Source organism: Zeus faber (assembly GCF_960531495.2).
Source record: "Zeus faber genome assembly, chromosome: 7".
In the NCBI taxonomy this organism is placed as follows: domain Eukaryota; kingdom Metazoa; phylum Chordata; class Actinopteri; order Zeiformes; family Zeidae; genus Zeus; species Zeus faber.
In genome coordinates, this window is record NC_137203.1 from 5,685,236 (window position 1) to 5,703,213 (window position 17,978).

General features: G+C 43.4%; 1 protein-coding gene across 2 annotated transcripts; it reads right to left on the reverse strand.

Annotated features, from left to right (window-relative positions):
* Window positions 1–2,724: 2,724 nt before the first annotated feature.
* On the reverse strand, window positions 2,725–17,646 carry hscb (HscB mitochondrial iron-sulfur cluster cochaperone). 2 transcript variants are annotated; one of them, XR_013844256.1, is made up of 7 exons: window positions 17,304–17,646; window positions 16,264–16,360; window positions 5,621–5,710; window positions 5,220–5,277; window positions 4,859–5,003; window positions 3,763–3,810; window positions 3,374–3,464 (listed from the first exon to the last, which is right to left on the reverse strand). XR_013844256.1 is itself a non-coding variant. In XM_080004378.1 (6 exons), the coding sequence occupies exons 1-6, from the start codon at window positions 17,591–17,593 to the stop codon at window positions 3,370–3,372; spliced, it is 765 nt and encodes a 254-aa protein (XP_079860504.1). In that variant the 5' UTR covers window positions 17,594–17,646; the 3' UTR covers window positions 2,725–3,369. The 2 variants fall into 2 exon arrangements, 1 of the variants encoding a protein (XP_079860504.1); XM_080004378.1 differs by lacking the exon at window positions 5,220–5,277 and having other exon boundaries at window positions 2,725–3,464.
* Between the last annotated feature and the right edge of the window lie 332 nt (window positions 17,647–17,978).

Sequence of the window (17,978 nt, forward strand, 5' to 3'; positions counted from 1 at the left end):
GGCCAATATGACCCTAGTCAACCAACCAGTGGGCCAATATGACCCTAGTCAACCAACCAGTCGGCCAATATGACCCTAGTCAACCAACCAGTGGGCCAATATGACCCTAGTCAACCAACCAGTGGGCCAATATGACCCTAGTCAACCAACCAGTGGGCCAATATGACCCTAGTCAACCAACCAGTGGGCCAATATGACCCTAGTCAACCAACCAGTGGGCCAATATGACCCTAGTCAACCAACCAGTGGGCCAATATGACCCTAGTCAACCAACCAGTGGGCCAATATGGCCCTAGTCAACCAACCAGTCGGCTAATATGACCCTAGTCAACCAACCAGTCGGCTAATATGACCCTAGTCAACCAACCAGTGGGCCAATATGACCCTAGTCAACCAACCAGTCGGCCAATATGACCCTAGTCAACCAACCAGTCGGCTAATATGACCCTAGTCAACCAACCAGTCGGCTAATATGACCCTAGTCAACCAACCAGTCGGCTAATATGACCCTAGTCAACCAACCAGTCGGCTAATATGACCCTAGTCAACCAACCAGTGGGCCAATATGACCCTAGTCAACACACCAATTGGCCAATATTACCCCAGTCAACCACCCTATGGGCCAATATGACCTGAGCCAAGCAACCAGTGCGCCAATATAACCCTAATCAAGCAACCGCTATGGTAATATGACCCTAGTCAACAAAAAGATTTAGCTATACCCCAGTCAACCTACACAGTAGGCTTTTATGACCCCAGTCAACAACAATTTAAAATCATTTACTCTATTCACAGCACCCTATGCATGTCATAATGGCACAAAGACAAATGCAAAACAATATAGCAAAATGTGCTTACCTTTTGCGGGTCCACATTCGCCTAGAAACTTGACAGCTTGCGACCACCCTTCTCAATACTTCAGTCCCATGTTCACACTGTCAATCAAATTGTTTTGTCAGCTTGGAGTCTATTTGCAGAATGCATCAGATAAGGGAACATTGCTTTTCTGGGACTCTGCGTACTCCCATGTTCTGTCTGAAATTCTCCCACACCTGTGCGCAAACTTCAGTGTAGTTTTGCAGTTTTCTGTCCTACAGGGATACTACTGATTTGGTTGGAAAAAATGGGATTTGGGCTGGTAGAAAAAAATTGGGCTGGACTTCTAATAATTAAACTGCTGGCTGTTTTTTTCATGTTACTTTCAAACAAGTGATGCCGTTCCGTTCAACAAATTATCTGGAAATAGTCGATCCAGTTTGCCAACACTGCCATGATGTACCTGCCGGCCTGCCCTGTTGTTAGACAATCAACAATCAACAAATAATTCTGCATAAAACTGACCTGTCTTCAAGCAAATCCACACAGTTTACTTTGAAAGTGTGGCATGCAGTTGTGTTTTACCCAAATGAAACGTCTTTTTTCGGACAGAGGGAGCCCCAGGTTTTCATGTGTTTTCAAGTTTATATTTGACCAAGTTAAACAATTATTTTTGAGGAAGAAAATTCAGGGGGCTCTGCGAGTAGGGGCCCATGGGCTTCAGCCCAGGCAAGCCCGTGCATTAATCCGCCAGAGCATGACACTGTTGTCAGGGGCTTAATAAACAAGCCGTCCAGATGAGTTACTGGGGGATGACTCAGACTCTGGGGCGCTTTTGGACTCTCAATACCGCAAAACGGTAACTTGTCCTGTAGACTGGCTGCCACCTGCCTCGTGATGGAAGACTCTGAACCGTTTCGTTTGTACTGAGCAAATCTTTGGAAAGACTCTGGAGTCGTGAGTCGCTTCGGCAAGAGTCGTGCGTCGGAGCTGAGACTCGAATCTCGAAGGAGAAAAGACCCGTCGGCCCCGAGTCACGCACGCGCCACCGGCAGAGGCTGTGACTCCTGAACTGTATGGCGAAACCACATCCATGAGTCACAGATACAGGATCAAGTACAAAGTCACGAGTCCCGCGTGGTCAAATATCTAATCTAAGAGTCTGATCTCTACAAAGAGTCAACCTTCTCATCACTACACCCGCCCATATTGGGCTCACTAGTCACTGACAACTAGTTGCAACTTCACGGTAACTTGTATAGATGTGTACATGTGTATTATTTCTTATCTCATTTATGATTAAATCTTCTCCGCTGCAGTTTTCAGCTGCTGCAACGCCTGGAGCTGCCGCCCCGGAATTAATAAAGTTAAAGTAAATTTGATTTCATTCATAAGATTAATTGGTTTTGAAGTGATTTTCCCCTTCGAAATAAGTTCCGTTTGTATTTCATGGATTTCATATCGCTCCTCCACGTGCAGCGTATTAACGATGCGGTTTCTGAAAGCCTGATTAAAAGCACGCAAGCCCAAAAAGTTGTGGAACTTCCATTTTGATGCAGGGATCAATATGCTGCAGGGTTTCCGTCCGTGTAGGAGTATTTGACGAGTGGGGAGCGGCGTTACTGCAGATCACACATCTTCAGCTTTAGCGACTAATCCTCATTCATTGGAGACTTCCTCATTATCATAGCATTAATGCTACATATAGAGTTAACATCCATAATTAAAAAGGCTTGTCTAGGCCAATAAAGCGTCTTCTTTTGGGGGCTGAACACAAGTTAGTGGAGTGAAGTGATGGTGCTCTCCATGCTGTGAGTGGAGGTGTTAGATCTCCACCTAAAGGAAACCACAGGAACTGGGTCCAGGTCCCCGATGACAGTTTCAGATCTGAATGAGCAGGAACATGGCAGCCACGGATCACTCTCATTTATTGATGTATTGGGTGCAATTGGATGTGATACAAAGAAAAGATAATATGTATATATAAAATATATATATCTTTTATCTTTTTATATATATATAAAAATACTTTTTTTTTTTTAAGGAAAAAAAATGTTTTTTTAAACACACACACACACACACACACACACACACACACACACACACACACACACACACACACACACACACACACACACACACACACACACACACACACACACACACACACATCAAAAGTGCAGAATAAAGAAATCTCACAACACACCATTCCATCTACTAGGGAGTGTCTGCCTCCCCAAGTTGCCAAGATGAATTCAATTCTCAACTATCTTAAACAAAAGTCAGATGTTGACACACACACACACACACTTTGATGTATCTAGTCAAACTCCGGCCTCATTTTTATTGTCTTCTCTTGTTTGAATTAAATCCAGTGTAGTCACTTATTTTTTTTTTTTACCAAAAGTCATGAATATAGACACGCACGTTACAAACGATATACTGAAATGCGAGTGTAGATAGTTTCGGTGAAACTTCATAAACCTGGAAATATCAATAAAGTGTCACAAAAAAAAAAAAATAATTAAAAAAAGGAACAATGGAAAAATTTTTTCACAAGAGCTCAGAAAGTTTCTCCTTGACTTTGTCTTCAATGTTTGCAAAGTACTTCATTTGGACGAGCAGCGCTTTGGCAGCTCCCAGCTCTCCTGATAAAGAGAAGGACGAGCGAGCGAGCGAGAGAGAGAGAGAGAGAGAGAGAGAGAGAGAGAGAGAGAGAGAGAGAGAGAGAGAGAGAGAGAGAGAGAGAGAGAGAGAGAGAGAGAGAGAGAGAGAGAGAGAGAGAGAGAGAGAGAGAGAGAGAGAGAGAGAGAGAGAGAGAGAGAGAGAGAGAGAGACAGACAGAGAGTTCAGTCCAATGACTCACAGCGAGTCGACAGGATCGCTGCACAGTAGATTAAAGAACATAAAACAGGGGTTTGAAGGCGAAGGGAAGTCGGAACGTACCTTGACGCAGCGCGGCGTCGATCTGCTCCGTCAGCTCCGTCAGCCGGGCTGCGGAAGGAGATAGAGAGAGAGAGAAGGTAAAAACATCCTGCTCGGTGTTATAATAATAAATCACACTGTTCCTTTGAAGGTCCTGAAACGGTGTGTGAATGATTGGGGCGGGTGTAACGAGCTTCTTCAGTTTGGAAAAGACGGGAAAGAAAAGCCCAGAAAAAACACATAAAATCCAACGTGGATCTCAGGTGGTTGCGGAAGATCTTTTGTTTTTATTGTAAACTTTATTAATCCCTGTGGGGGAAATTAGTTTTTGTGTAATTCTTTTAATTGTTTATTATTCTAATTACTCAGAGCTTTAACCGAAGTAAAAGTACAAATACCCTGACACAGAATGACTCAAGCAAAGTTTAAGTACCACATTGATGATTTTACTTGAAAGTATAAGAGCAAGTAATTGCTCTTAAAGGTAAAATACTTGTCAGATCCAGTTCTATGATGCAAGTCTTGAATATCTTATAAAGCACCTACTGAGCTTTTCTTTCCTCATGTATATCTTAATAACAAAATAGTATATGTGGTGTCACTCATTTCTAAATACATACAATATAAATCCTGATAAATGGAAAAATGTAATGTAATGCGACTGCATTAAAAAGTACATATACTGTGTTTGCAAGGGTAGTGAAAGGTTGAAAGGCTCTAAAACTCGATGTACTTATATAAGTTCAGACCATTCAAAAATGTACTGAGTATTTGTACTTTCCACCACTGATGTTTTTTTTCTCTCAGTCCCAGTTCTCTATGTACTGGACACATCTCGACTCCAAGCTGACTTCAGGCTCCTTCAGCACATTGACTTGTGATGTAAAACTCTGTTCTTTCGTCTCATCTTCTTTCCATCTGAACGCCTGTTTTCTTCTGTTTTCTCCTGAGCCGCTGCGTAAATCCTTTATTATGCAACCATCTCCTGATATCTAAGCACCAGATTCCTAGTACACAACATAATGCTTGGCAGAAAAAAAACCCTACCATTTCTGATTCCATCTCTTGCATAATAGAAATAAATAAAATGAAATGAAAGGAACGTGTCTATTCAAACCTTTTGTGTTTCGTCCGATCCCGTCGGCTTCTTCTGACGTCTGAGCTTCATCCAGCGCCTCATTGACATCCATCAGCTCCATGAGTAACTCGGGGTCTGCCCCCGAATCCGTGCCGTCCTCGATGGCCACGCCCTCCAGCTCCAGCTAGGGAGGTCACCACAGTGAATTAATGTCTTGTTGTCTGTCAGACAACTGGACGGCGCCACATGCTTCCACGCCCTTATAAGGCGGCCTGTTTAAGCAGCCAGTCCCTCCTGCCCTACATGCTTTGCTGCCTGCTTGCTTGCTTGCTGTGCTCCCTCCACCCGCCCTGCGTCCACCTCAAACTCGTCACTCCTACATTTCCAGCTCATTAAGTGCCTGTGTTTGCCGTACACCTCCCCGGGAGCGATGAGAAGTAGAGACCAGACGCCAAAACCTAAACGATCCAAAAGAAATAAGGATCATTTTGGAGTGAGTACAAGAGTTGTCTGTCATAAATGAAGTTCATTTGAAAATGCACATCCCATCTAGGGAGGCGTGCAGGGACACTATGGCGTGTCGGTACGGAAGCGTTTCTAAATCCTAAACTCGTCCAGAAACCCACAATGAGAACAAATCCAATGCTTCCATGAGTGGCGTCATAAAAAAACATTACATTTATCTGTCATTTCTCTCAATTTGAGCCATCTAACGTGCTTCTATGTGGCAAAGACAGATGAAAATCAAGTTAATTTAGATATCTAAATAAAAAAATAAAAAAGCAAGGATGATAAACTCACCATATAAAGTCCACGACTCAGAGGTTTGAGCAGCGTCCTGTAGGCTCGGTTCAACAGCGCAGAGTGGTGTTCTGAATACTCCTGTTCTTCCTGGGGGGAAAAAAGGGAAGATTCAAATCAGTCCGAAATCAAACCCGAGGCCAAACATGCACGCTCACCAAACACGCCAACGGGGCTGTTATTTTTAAACATCCTCGGCGTCAGGCATCACCTTCCGAGCCGAGAGCCGCGGGAGGAAAAAGGTGAGAGGATGGTGTGAGTGAGAGCAGGTCAGCGGCACCGCTCCACCAACGCTGCTGATGAAGGTGAGGCAGGATGCTGCAGGCTGGAGGAGGCAGGTGCCGCTGTGACACGCCGGACGAGGGGAGGAAAGGAGGAGGACGCGGGGGACGAGTGAGGAAGTAAATCTTCATTGTGGAGAACTCCTTTTAACAAACTGTGACCAAATTCTTCACAAGTGACAACAATTTGAGCCTAAACCAAAAACCAGTGAGCACGGAAACGGCACTTAAGTAAAGAATATAAATGAAAAACACAATGAGATATCAGCTAAAAACAAGAGACACATTTAAATGAAGAGGACAAAAGCACAAAGATGAGGGTTTATAAAAATTAAAAAAAAGAAAAGAAAAAAACCGAACACAGAATAAAATCGGGTTTCCAAGAGCTGCTTAAAAACAATCGAGTGATTTGGAAACTCCAATAATCTAATAACCATCTGACGGATTGAGGCGGACTGTTCCAGAGCGATGGGGCTGAAACACTAAAAGCAGGGTCACCTTTTTGACTCAAGTTTGGAGATGGACCACACAGAACCCGAGGTCGCTCCCTCCCCTTTTGGTCCGTTTGCCTGGTGCCAGTCAGGGTGAAACCGATCATTTTGGTTCGCTTTCAATTTGGTCCCATTTCGGCTTCACAGTGTTATGAGATATGGGCCCTGTCGCTTTAAGGCACCGCACCGTGGGGGATGTGGCAGCCCTGTTTGGCTTTACGTTATGTTCTCCGATAGATGAGGAGGAGGAGGAGGTGGAGGCGGGGAGGAGGCGTGTTACAGGGCGATCGCTGATGAGAGACGGTCGACGTGTTGCGTGTTATTATCTTATTCTCAAAGGCAGAACGTGTCCGTCTACGTTCTGACTTCCTGTCGTCCACAGGGTTCTGCCTGAAGGTAATCGCTCCCTGTTGGGAGGTGACCTCCATCTGGGAGCGATTGCTTGGGTCTCCACCGCGTTCACACCTGCCCGAAGGAAGTGCGCCAAGGGGGGGGGGTGGGATGCAGCAGGTTCCATTCAAACGGACTAAACGGTGCCGACGTGAAGTGATTAGTAGAACTTTCAGTGGATTCTCAAGCTAAAGGCTGGACTCTCCTTCTCCGTCCGCACATCAGCCAACGCGCACGGGTGTCGTCTGGCGTCGCTGGTGCGGCTGTCTGCTTTTCCCACCGGTACGGATCTTGTGTGCATAGCCTGACGTGTCCGCTGGCGCCGCGTTTGGACCCCGTCCGCGAGTCGCGCCTCTATCCGCTTTGTTTTCTTTGCCGTTTGCGAACCCGCCCCCGGCAGAAGTTGGACAATTCAACCAATCGGCGCGTTCGACGCATTGCTGTTGACATCTTGGAGGCGTGCGACCTGAGCTCCAAGAGGATATTTACGCGTACGTTGGGAGAAGCATAAAGCGGTCTTAACAGGGAGCGACACGACGGAGGGAAGCTGGAATTGGGGTGATTTTGAACCGGCTGTGGGCGGGGGGCGGGGGGCGGAGGGCGGAGGTACGGGGAGGGTTCTGCGGCTGTCGAGCCTGTCAGCTCCGGTGGAAATCAATAGTCCCGAGTGTGTAGAGCCGAGCGGCTACGTAACACCAGCTGTGTATCCGTAATACGATTTCTGTATGAGATGATGGCCCCAGCTCCCTTCCCGAGGCCCCTGGATGTCCAATCAAGGAAAAAATGTCCAGAGGTGCATAATAAATAAAACACAAAACGAGTGTCAGTACAATATTGGACAGGTGGAGGAGGTGGAGGAAGCCGTTCATTTGTAACGCTTCAGCACCGCAGTAATGAGGACGCATACATCATCCGGACGTCAATACCTCCTCTTCTTACTTATTGCTCCTATATCCACGGTCCCATTTCAAAGGAAAGTTCTAGTAATTGTCCTTGCTGGAGCTGTCACCATCATAACGTTATTACCGCTCACAATCATTCATCTTTCCATCAAAATTTAGAGGGAATTTAAAATCGATGTTAGAAATAAATACATTCTGAATTTGAGCGGTTTTCCATCATTTTCATGTTCCAAACGTCGATGTAAATATATGTCTCTCCTGCAATTGGTAGACATTACCATTTCAAGTTTCTTTTTTTTTTATAGTGGCATAAAATGAACAAATTAATACACAAAATTAGGAGGCACCTGTAATAATTGCAATTATATGTATTAATTTATTGTGTTTTCACTCACAAATTTAACTAACCCTAAATAAAAAGATAATAAATATAATAATAATAACTAAACAATTAATAAATAAATCATCGCCGTCCATAATCATCATGTGTCCATCCAAATGTAAGGGGAATTTTTAAATTAGAGATTAGAAATGCCAGAACAAATACAATGGGAATTTAGGTGAGGAGGATGAACTGTCTGCCAAACTTTCATGTCAGTGGGTGACTCTTCTGCAAGAGGATTGTAGAGATTTAGTCAAGTCAAGTCACACTTTATTTATAAAGCGCATTTCATCCCAGGGCAACACAATGCGCTTTGCAGAGAAATACAATCAAAGAAAATATATAAAATGCCTGTGCAACCATAAGAACAAGTCAGTGCAGAATAAACAAATTTCACAATACACCATTCCATCTACTAGGGAGTGTCTGCATCCCCATGTTGCCAAGATGAATTCAATGCTCAACTATCTTAAACAAAAGTCAGATGTTTACACACACACACACACACACACACACACACACACACACACACACACACACACACACACACACACACACACACACACACACACACACACACACACACACACACACACACACACACACACACTTCAAGTGTTGAGTGTGGGGGCCCCTCTCAGGTCAGGCAGGGTGTTCCATAGATACAGAAGGCCGCCTCCCCTGCTCTAGAGTTGTTACAAGGGATGGTTAAAACACCACTGCCTGTGTGAGAGTACTTGCTGGTTTGTGTGTAATGAGCATTTATTTTATATACTGAGGTGCAAGGCCATTTAAAGCTTTACTGTATATACAAGCAGCAGAATCTTGAAATCAATCCCATTTTTAACAGGGAGCCAATGTAGAGATGTAAGAACAGGTGTGATATGACTTTTTGGTCCCAGTGAAAACGCGTGCAGCTGCATTTTGGATTAACTGTGGCCGCTGCACAGCTGATTGTGGGAGGCCGGTGAATAGGCCGTTACAGTAGGCCAATCTACTCGTTATGGATGCATGGATCCATTTTTGTGATGACATTGTGATTGATATGGCGCTTAAAATTTCGATCGCCGTCCAGAACTGAGATCAACTGCAATTTTCTGTCTCTGAGCCTTTTTTTTTTTGTTTACCAAAGATAAGTATTTCTGTTTTATCTTTGTTCAGTTGTGAAAAGTTCTGTGACATCCATACATTAATATCATTAATACACTGAGTGAGGGAGTTTGTAGGGAGTAGGTCATCAGGAGATAGGGATATGTACAGTTGGGAATCATCTGCATAATTATTTAATTTATTTAGTGTTTCTTTAAAATATGCGCAAGTGGGAGCATAAGGTTAAACAATAATGGGCCCAGAATCAAACCTTGGGCCACTCCATATATAATATCCACTTTGTTCGGGACAAAATCTCAGATGGACACAAAGAACTGTCTGTCCTGTAGGAAGGTTCTGAACCAGGTTAGAACCAGGCCAGATAGGCTGACCCCTATTTGTAATCTCTAATAAAATATGATGGTCAACAGTGACGAAGGCAGCGCTGAGATCCGGAAGCAGAAGAACAGATTTTTCTTTTTTTCTATTTTGAATCAGTGTTTATGTGCAGATCGTTCACAACTTTAACAAGTTCTGTTTCTGTGCTATGGTGAGGTTGAAAACCAGACTGAAAAATAAAAGGCTGTTTGATGTTAGATAGTTGTATTTTAGAAGTGTTTTGTTGAGGAATGGCAGGTTGGACGTGGGCCTGTAGTTGGCAATAACTCCTGCATCAAAATTGCTCTTCTTCAGGAGTGGTTTAACGACAGCTGTTTTAACTGCTGCAGGAAATATTACCTGATTGAAGAGAGCCGTTTATCATTTTTAATACCTCATGTGCTCGGCAGTTAAAAACTGTTTTAAAACATGCGGTAGGGAGAGGGTCCAGGCAGCAGGTGGAGGACCTGAGCTGACCAATAATATCGTCCAGTTTTTTTTATGTCTAAAGGCACAAAGTGAGACATGGCAGCAGTCATATTACTGGGGAACTGAAGGGTAGGTTCATCTCTGGATTTAGAGGCACTTATATTCTCTGATAGCTATAATTTTGTTATTGAAAAATGTAGTGAATTCTTCACATTTTTCAGCGGAGAGCATCTCATGCGAGGTTGTAGACGGTGAATGAATAAGTCGATCAACAGTGGAGAAGAGCACATTACTATTGTTGATATTCTCATTCATGATTTTTGAGAAGAAGCAGTGTCTGGCCTGTTTAATTTCTATATCGTATTGAGTTTGTATATCCTTGTAAATTTGATGGTGAACCTGAAGTTCTGTGTTTCTCCATTTTTGTTCTGCCTGGCAACACTCTTTCTTAAGCTGCCTAGCAACCGCGCCATTTCTCCAGGGGGCTTTTTGTTTTTCCCATGTTTTTAGTTTTAACAGGTGCAATGTTATCAATGATATTTGTATTTTTGAGTTGAAGTTGTTCACAGGAACCTCAGTTGACGATGCCATGAACAGCGGTAACTCATTTACGGTTCCCTTAAAGGTTTCAATGGTATTATTGTTAATGATATGTTTTTTTAATTGTTCGGTACCCCTCTGTTGTACAGTAAGAGCAGACACTTCAGAAAATATACAGTGATCTGAAATAGCAACATCCTTGACACAGGGTAGACACTGGCCGATAGACAGTGATGATTAAAATCGAGGCACTGCAGTTTATGGGTAAAGCAAGGTGTTGAAGACGTGAATTCCCCGAGGGGGGTTTCCTTGCAGCTATAGATATCAGAGAAGACAGCAGCTATTCCACCGCCTCTCTTATCAGCTCTAGTGGTTTGGATGAATTTGAAATGAGGAGGTGCTGTCTCAATGAGTGCGACTGCACCATTTCTATCCAGCCAGGCCTCAGTCAGTAGTGAAATCCAGGTTATGGATACTTATAAGGCCGTTAACTAAAAATGACTTAATCGTTTGCGACCCGACGTTATTAAAGACATTTTTATTGTTCTATGTGTATAATATAGGATGTATACCCGATACATAATGTATAGATCACTATACAATATAGGTAGACATAATTTTGAGTTTTACCTCATAGTGGCCTACAATTAACAAAGACAATACAGGAAATTGAAAATACCTTGCTAAGAAATTAAATCATAATAAGTAATGTTTGCCCGGTGGCCGTCGGCAAACAGATTGAGTCAATTGGCAATCATTTTGTGGTTGCCAATTCGTGGTTGCCCCCTTTGGCAACCATTTTTTTACATAAAAAATAGGGACAGCAAAGAGCAAAACGTCCACCCCAAAGTAAATAAATTGGTTGCATTAGTGATATTTAAATATTGCTGTTGCAGCAGGAACCAGAACGCTGGCACCATTGGACGGCGGCAGTGCAAAATTATTACAATCAGGGATGCGAACAACGTACTTTATTCATTTGAATGTTGCTTTTTCACATCGATTTGGGTGACTTGTCTGAGTTGGGTTTTTTTTTTTATTGGGCGGGGGCAGCCCATTTTAGCATTTTTCATCGGCCCCAGAAAACAAAGAAATCCGCGACCGATTAACTAGTTCTAGCTTTCATAAGTGATAAGTCATATAAGTTTAAGCAACAGGATAATATCAAGAGAATAAGTATTAAGAAAAATAAGTAATAATAAAGTAATAATAAGTGCTTCACTGAAATGCAACATAGAACAGGATATAAAATATGAGGTGAGCAATGTGCGAGACAGCAAGTGACAGTAGCATGTTTCCTCATGACTTATTAAAGTGACCACGCGACCAGGGTGAATTCACCGTTATGTACTATTATTCCTCTCTCTCTGAATCCTGCAAACTGAACACTGGAACGGACACATGGATTTCAAGTGAGTGAGAACACTGAGGACGCTGTCCAATCGATAGCAGAGTGAGCATTGCAACCAAAATCACTTAAATGCCTCCGTCCTCTTCAGGAGCGTTTGTTTTTTCTTTTCTCTTAAGTAACTCCTCGCCAGCCATGCAGAACGTTTTGCTGCGGGCCACTCCCTGCTGCAGCATCTCATCCTTTCACTGGGACGGCTAATGGAACGGCCGGCGACACGTGAACAAATATAAACAAACACAGTCAGAGTTTTGATGCTATTTCGGCGGATTGGATCGTTGTGTTTCTGGAAGCGAAGGGTTAAAGGTGAAACTTTCAAGGTCACAGTCTGACAGAACTGTCCATCTGCATATCATTCTATATACTGTATATAGTGCTTTATACTATACGCTGATGAGTTCATTTATATAAGTGCTACTAGGCAATTGGCAACGAAAAGTCGATCAATTTGGAGGGTCTAAATTTGACCTTTCACCTCTAGCCACTATTACGTTTGGTGCTACAGAAAGAAGCTCAGCCCCCTCCCTCGTGGGTAGGTTGCACTTTGTAAATGCACCCAGAGCGGGAGAAAAGGAGGAGACGGAGCGGTAGTCTCCAGAATGAGCAACTCTGAGGAGAGGGAGAAAGATCTAACATTGAAAAAAAAGGGCCACATGCCTCAAGCTTATTTTAATTTTTATTACATTTTTTTAAGTTCCTACCAAAAGCAGACGGCGATTATTCATTGCAAAATATGTCGACGAAGACAGGGACCACAAACTTGTTTCACCGCCTGAAACAACATCACCCCAATGAACATGCAGAAAGCCAAACAGTAATGCATCTGAAAATGAGCCTAAACCAACCAGGGGCTTAAAGTGAAGTCGCCGACAGCCAGCATTCGGCGAACTAACGACAGCTCTTCCTCTGCCGCACGACAAAAAATTAAAGAGCCATGGAGACATAACGAGTGCAACTGGATATTACTTTGCCCAAGATATGCAGCCCCGCAGCACTGTAGAGAGCGAGGGATTCAAGCGACTTATAAAAGTTATATCTCTTATAATAGATATCTCTTCCAAACTCTAATCCCCAAACTGGATACCGAGTGCAGGGACATTGTTGACAGAGCGCTGCGGTCCGTCGGCTCCGCTGCCCCCACTTCAGACGTGGCGCAGCAGGACGTCGGACCATACATGAGTTTCACTGTGCGTGCCATCGACTCAAACTGGGAACTAAAAAGCAAGCGCAAAGAACCGGTGTATTTCCCCGAGGACGGCGCGGGAGGGGGGAGGGTTTGCGTGAGGCTCAACGGAGGCGCTGGCGTCATGGGGTCTGAGGACGCCACGGACAGGAGCTCACATATAGGGAAGGCCGTCACACTAATCAGCTGGACTCGTTCGCACTGCTTTGGCCATCGTTCAATGCAGCAATTGGTGAGTTTATGACTAGTTGGAGGGTGGGGGGGGTGGGGAGGGTGTGTTAATTTAACGTTTTATGCAAGGCAGAATGTTATTTCATTTTTGATATTGTGCGATTTATTTTAGAGTTTAGAATTTATTTTTATAACAATCATTTGTGTTACTGTTATTTGAGTTCACCTATTAACGGTTAAAACTGCTTTTAAGTTAATATTGAAAATAATTATTTTGTTATCGCACATTACATTTTATTCATACCCTTCAAGACCATTGGTTTCCTGTCAAAATAATAAAACAATATATAAAAATCCCCAGCAGAAAATATCCCGTTATCTGAATTTTCTGCCCCCTCAAATCGGTATTGGTGACAAAGAAAACCCATATCGGTCGGGTCCTAAACGCAAGTCAGGAGAGAGCTTCACCAGAGATTCCAGGATGTTAAACCGTGACATTATTCTGTTTTTATACCAATTACAGATAGTCATCCATCATTTATTATAGATCATTTGTTTTACTCCCCACACAGTGGTCGGCATCTGTTGTGTTTACTAGATGCTGTCTCATACCGTACAGCAGAACCTTAACAGTGTTGTCTCACAGAGGGCGGGGCCGCCAACCATCTCAAAAGACTGACTACTTTGCAGCAAAGTGGGGCACGGCTCTCTTTTTTGATCTGATTACAGCCCTTTGGAGTTAAAGGCAAAAGTCCTTGTTCGACTTCACTCGTTCATTTGAAGTTGCTGGGGAATAATAGATGACAAATGGTGCTTCCAGTGAAATCGAGGCAATAGTGTTTTTTTTTTGTTTTTTTTAATGTTCCATTTGTACCAGGGCTGCATTGCTGTTTTCAAATTGTTCATTACATGCTCAGTACCAAGACACACTCAAATGCTGCATCTGTAGTATGTGTTAAGAGGGTTATGCTCTAAAAACCAGTTAAGTATATTTGAATAGACTTTAAATACTTGTTATTTCCATAATTGAAGGCAAAGTTTAAGTAAATCCCATTTATTCAAGGTTTAACATTTGATTGTGTGCGTAATATTTTCTTATCTTTTTAGGATTGGGATCAATTACACTGCCTACTGTAGTCAAGTGGGAAAATTAGCGAAATGAAAATCGGGATGAATTGAGAACCCATCTTAAATCGAATAGTGACCCCAAGAATCTAAATCGGATCGAATCGTGAAATTCCCAAAGGTTACCACCACTACTACATTCATGTAGATAAGGGGGATACCATTAAAACAAGAGCGGTATCTGAGACACTGAAAAGATGAAGGCCCACCCACATCTCAAGCAGAGGAGGCAGAAGATGAGCCGGGACTTGCTACTGAAGCTCTAACTATCAAAAGAAAGCCCCAAAAATACCTCGGCAGCTTCTTCAAAAGACAATTTTCGACTCCAACCGGGCTCACTGAGAAAGAGCAGGTGGGAGCGGAGCTTGAGAGGTATCTCATGTCCCCAGATGCAGAAAGTGAGCCCGAACCCTTGGAGTGTGGAAGATCAATGCCAATTACTTCGCTGGAGTCAGCCAGCTACTCGCGTATCCCTGCCACAAGTTCACCATCTGAGAGGCTTTTCAGCCCTGGTGGGAACACCGTTTCCTGCCAAAGGGCACTAAAGCCCGAGACGCTCAACAAGCTGATCTTCCTTGCCCACAATTTGTCGCCTTAAAAGCTCATTTGTACTGACTGAATAAAGTTTACAGTAGACACTACTGACCCTTGACCTGGTACCTACTTCAATACCCTTTGTTCAGCAACTGCACATTCCTTTTTACAATAGATTGAGGCCTACATGCCATATTTAGTTTTTATCTGTTTTAAGTTAAATGTTAAAGCAACAGCACTTGTTCCTGTTCCCTGTTTATCGTTGAGATTTTTTGAAGACAATGCTAAATGCTGTTAAGTTTTGTTGTAATATATATATATATATATATATATATATATATATATATATATATATATTTACGATGAAGGTTTTTATTTTTATTCCACTTTCCATTTTAAAACATTCCACCAATAAATGTTTGTAAAATGCATCACGGCATACAACAGTCTTCTTTACTAAAAAAATAAAAAATAAGCATTAAACAGAAATTGTGATTTTTATATATATTGTAATTAAAAATAGTTATCTAATGGTATGAAATATTTATGATGACCTTTTTCACCATATCACCCGGCACCAACTGTATATATATGGACCAAGACTGAGCAGACCTGGACAACTGATTGTCATATTTAATATTAATTGGTTTACAAAATAGTAGCATGTTCACCCAATTAAAACCATAAAAGTTATGAAGTAAATAGTTGATTCATATAATAAAAATAAACAAACACAATAAGACATCCAATATAGTGAAGGCATGTAGATTAAATTAAATGCTGCAGGACTTAAGCTATGCTTAAAATGATTGATGATGATAATTACTGATTATTTTTGGATTATTATAAGTAAAACTGTTGGTGATGAAAGATGATGCAATTATGAAAGAGAAAGGTTATGCTTGGAATTAAAAATGGAAGATTAGTTTTGGATTATTATGAGTAAATCTGTAATAAGAAAACAAAGGAAACCGGTATAAAGCTGGGTGAGGTGAATTGAATTTCCATTTAAATTCATTATTATAATAGGTAAGATTATATCATATTATAATACAGAAAAAGGGACAACTGTTTCCTTTTCTTCTACATACACTATTTCAGGTACTATTCCGGAGGCGACTTCCTGCAAAGGTCAAACCTCATAAAGACCTAATCAATTTTAGGGTGGCCAGTCGACAGCCAATGTTGACCTTTATTCTGACAGTTATTACCTGTTAGAGGCACCAGCTCAGACCACAATATATGTTTGATGTGTTTCTCAGCAGATCAGACAAACACATCAACATCCAAACAGCGCTCCACCACTCTGCACCGAGCGTCGGTGGTTCTCCTCTGCGTACCGCGGATTTCCGGCTGAAGTTGTCCGGGTGGAGCTTCCGCTGCAGCTGCAAGTATTTCTGCTGCAGCTTCTGAGTGTCCAGCGTGAACGCCCGGTCACTGAAACAAAACAACGTTTCATGAAGTAAGACGCAACTAAAAACAAGTGCTTCGTCGCCGTGCTTAAATTCTGAATTTACCACAACTTGCCACACTGCTTAATCGAATTGTCTGCGGCAAACTTGCCGGTTAATGGCAGACCCCGCCGCCAACAATGAAACCAGCGCATAGAGGAGCGCATGCATGATGCAAGCACATTTAACCGCTGTTTTTCTATTAATTGTCAGCTAAGTACATATGGGATGCATATCAAAAACATGTTTTTTTGGGGGTTTTTTTTAAACAAAATAATCTTGTAGATTACCACTTTAAAAGTATCCCGGGGTTTACAGTAAACAGTGCCAGGTTTAGGACTCCATCTTTCTCCATTCTGTAAGTGAATAGGGAGCACGCTGGGTAAAGACAAGCTCACTCCATTGCTGCCCGGGTTGGTGGCGGACCAGGTCATAAACACTGGAAACATTGTGTAGATGGAGGACACTCATCACGCAAACACAGTCAACAGCCGTTTCCTATAAAGGCCGAAACAGTCTCAAATGTGGGATTTCCCCCCAAACAAACTAATCTGATGGATGACCACTTTATTTGTTTGTTTGTTTAACTTTTCCTGGAATTTCCCTTTGGGGTTTCATAAAGTGTCTTCGTCTTTATCTTGTTTTTAAATACGAGGCCTGGGTACTGTCACACGTCGCTCCCTGGTCCGGGGTCTGGAAGTACTAACGACCTGGAGCTCGTTCCTAAGTGCGTAGTTGCCTGGGCTGGTGGCGGACCCCACCACCAGCAAGGAACACAGCGGATATCTATGGGGGCACACGCACGACGCCGCCGCCACATTAGAGGGCTGTTTCGAACAAAGCGCCGGATAAACACCGCACCAAACGCGGGATTTTTAACGCAGCACAACCTCACGGGTTTCCACTTGAATGAAGTGGTGGTCGCTCACCAGCCCAGGATCTGGAAGTATGACGCCGCGTCGTCGGGGGGCTGGACCACTTCGCAGACGGAGCAGAAGAACGCGGGGACCCCCTCGAGAGGCCGGCGACACTTCCAGCAGCTCGAGTCGGCGGGGGCGGCACTGTAGCCCCGCAGGGCCGCGACGCCGAGCGCGCACGCCCACCGCCGCTCCGTCGCGTCGCCGTGTCGACGGTAAGCAGCGGTGCCGTCCGTGGCGCTCCGCCGGCGTGACAGCGCCCCAGCGCCGAGGAGAGTCCGCAGGGAGCAGCGGGAAAACATGGCGGGCGGGCGGCTGCTGTCACGGCGTCGACGGCGACGGCGTTCGGGGTCGACGGGGAGTGAGGTCGGCGGAAGTGACGACATGGTAGGCGAACGGAAGCCACAGCGCCGCTGAGGGGCCTCGGTGAGAACTGCAGAGACAGATCCGAAGCCTGTTGTTGCTTTTTTTTTTACATTTATTTATTTTATTCAGGCGGAATCTGCTCATTTATTCGTGTGTTTAGTCACATTTTTTAATGTTTATTTGTTTTTCTGTGGTTGTTGTTTTTTTTTTTTTTATTATTATTTTACTTACTGCGTTTTTTTATTGTCTCCCGTCGCTTACGGCTCTTTGGTCAGAGTAGACAGATAGACAGACAGACAGACAGACAGACAGACAGACAGA

What these genes read in the sequence shown, in the direction of transcription:
- hscb (XM_080004378.1), bottom strand. Translation starts at nt 17,593, where the DNA reads ATGTTTTCCCGCTGCTCCCTGCGGACTCTCCTCGGCGCTGGGGCGCTG. An exon ending in ACTTCAGCCGGAAATCCGCG is followed by an intron (nt 5,711 to 16,263) that starts GTACGCAGAGGA and finishes TTTTCCCCCCAG; the next exon opens with GAAGAACAGGAGTATTCAGA. An exon ending in TGAGTCGTGGACTTTATATG is followed by an intron (nt 5,004 to 5,620) that starts GTGAGTTTATCA and finishes TGACCTCCCTAG; the next exon opens with CTGGAGCTGGAGGGCGTGGC.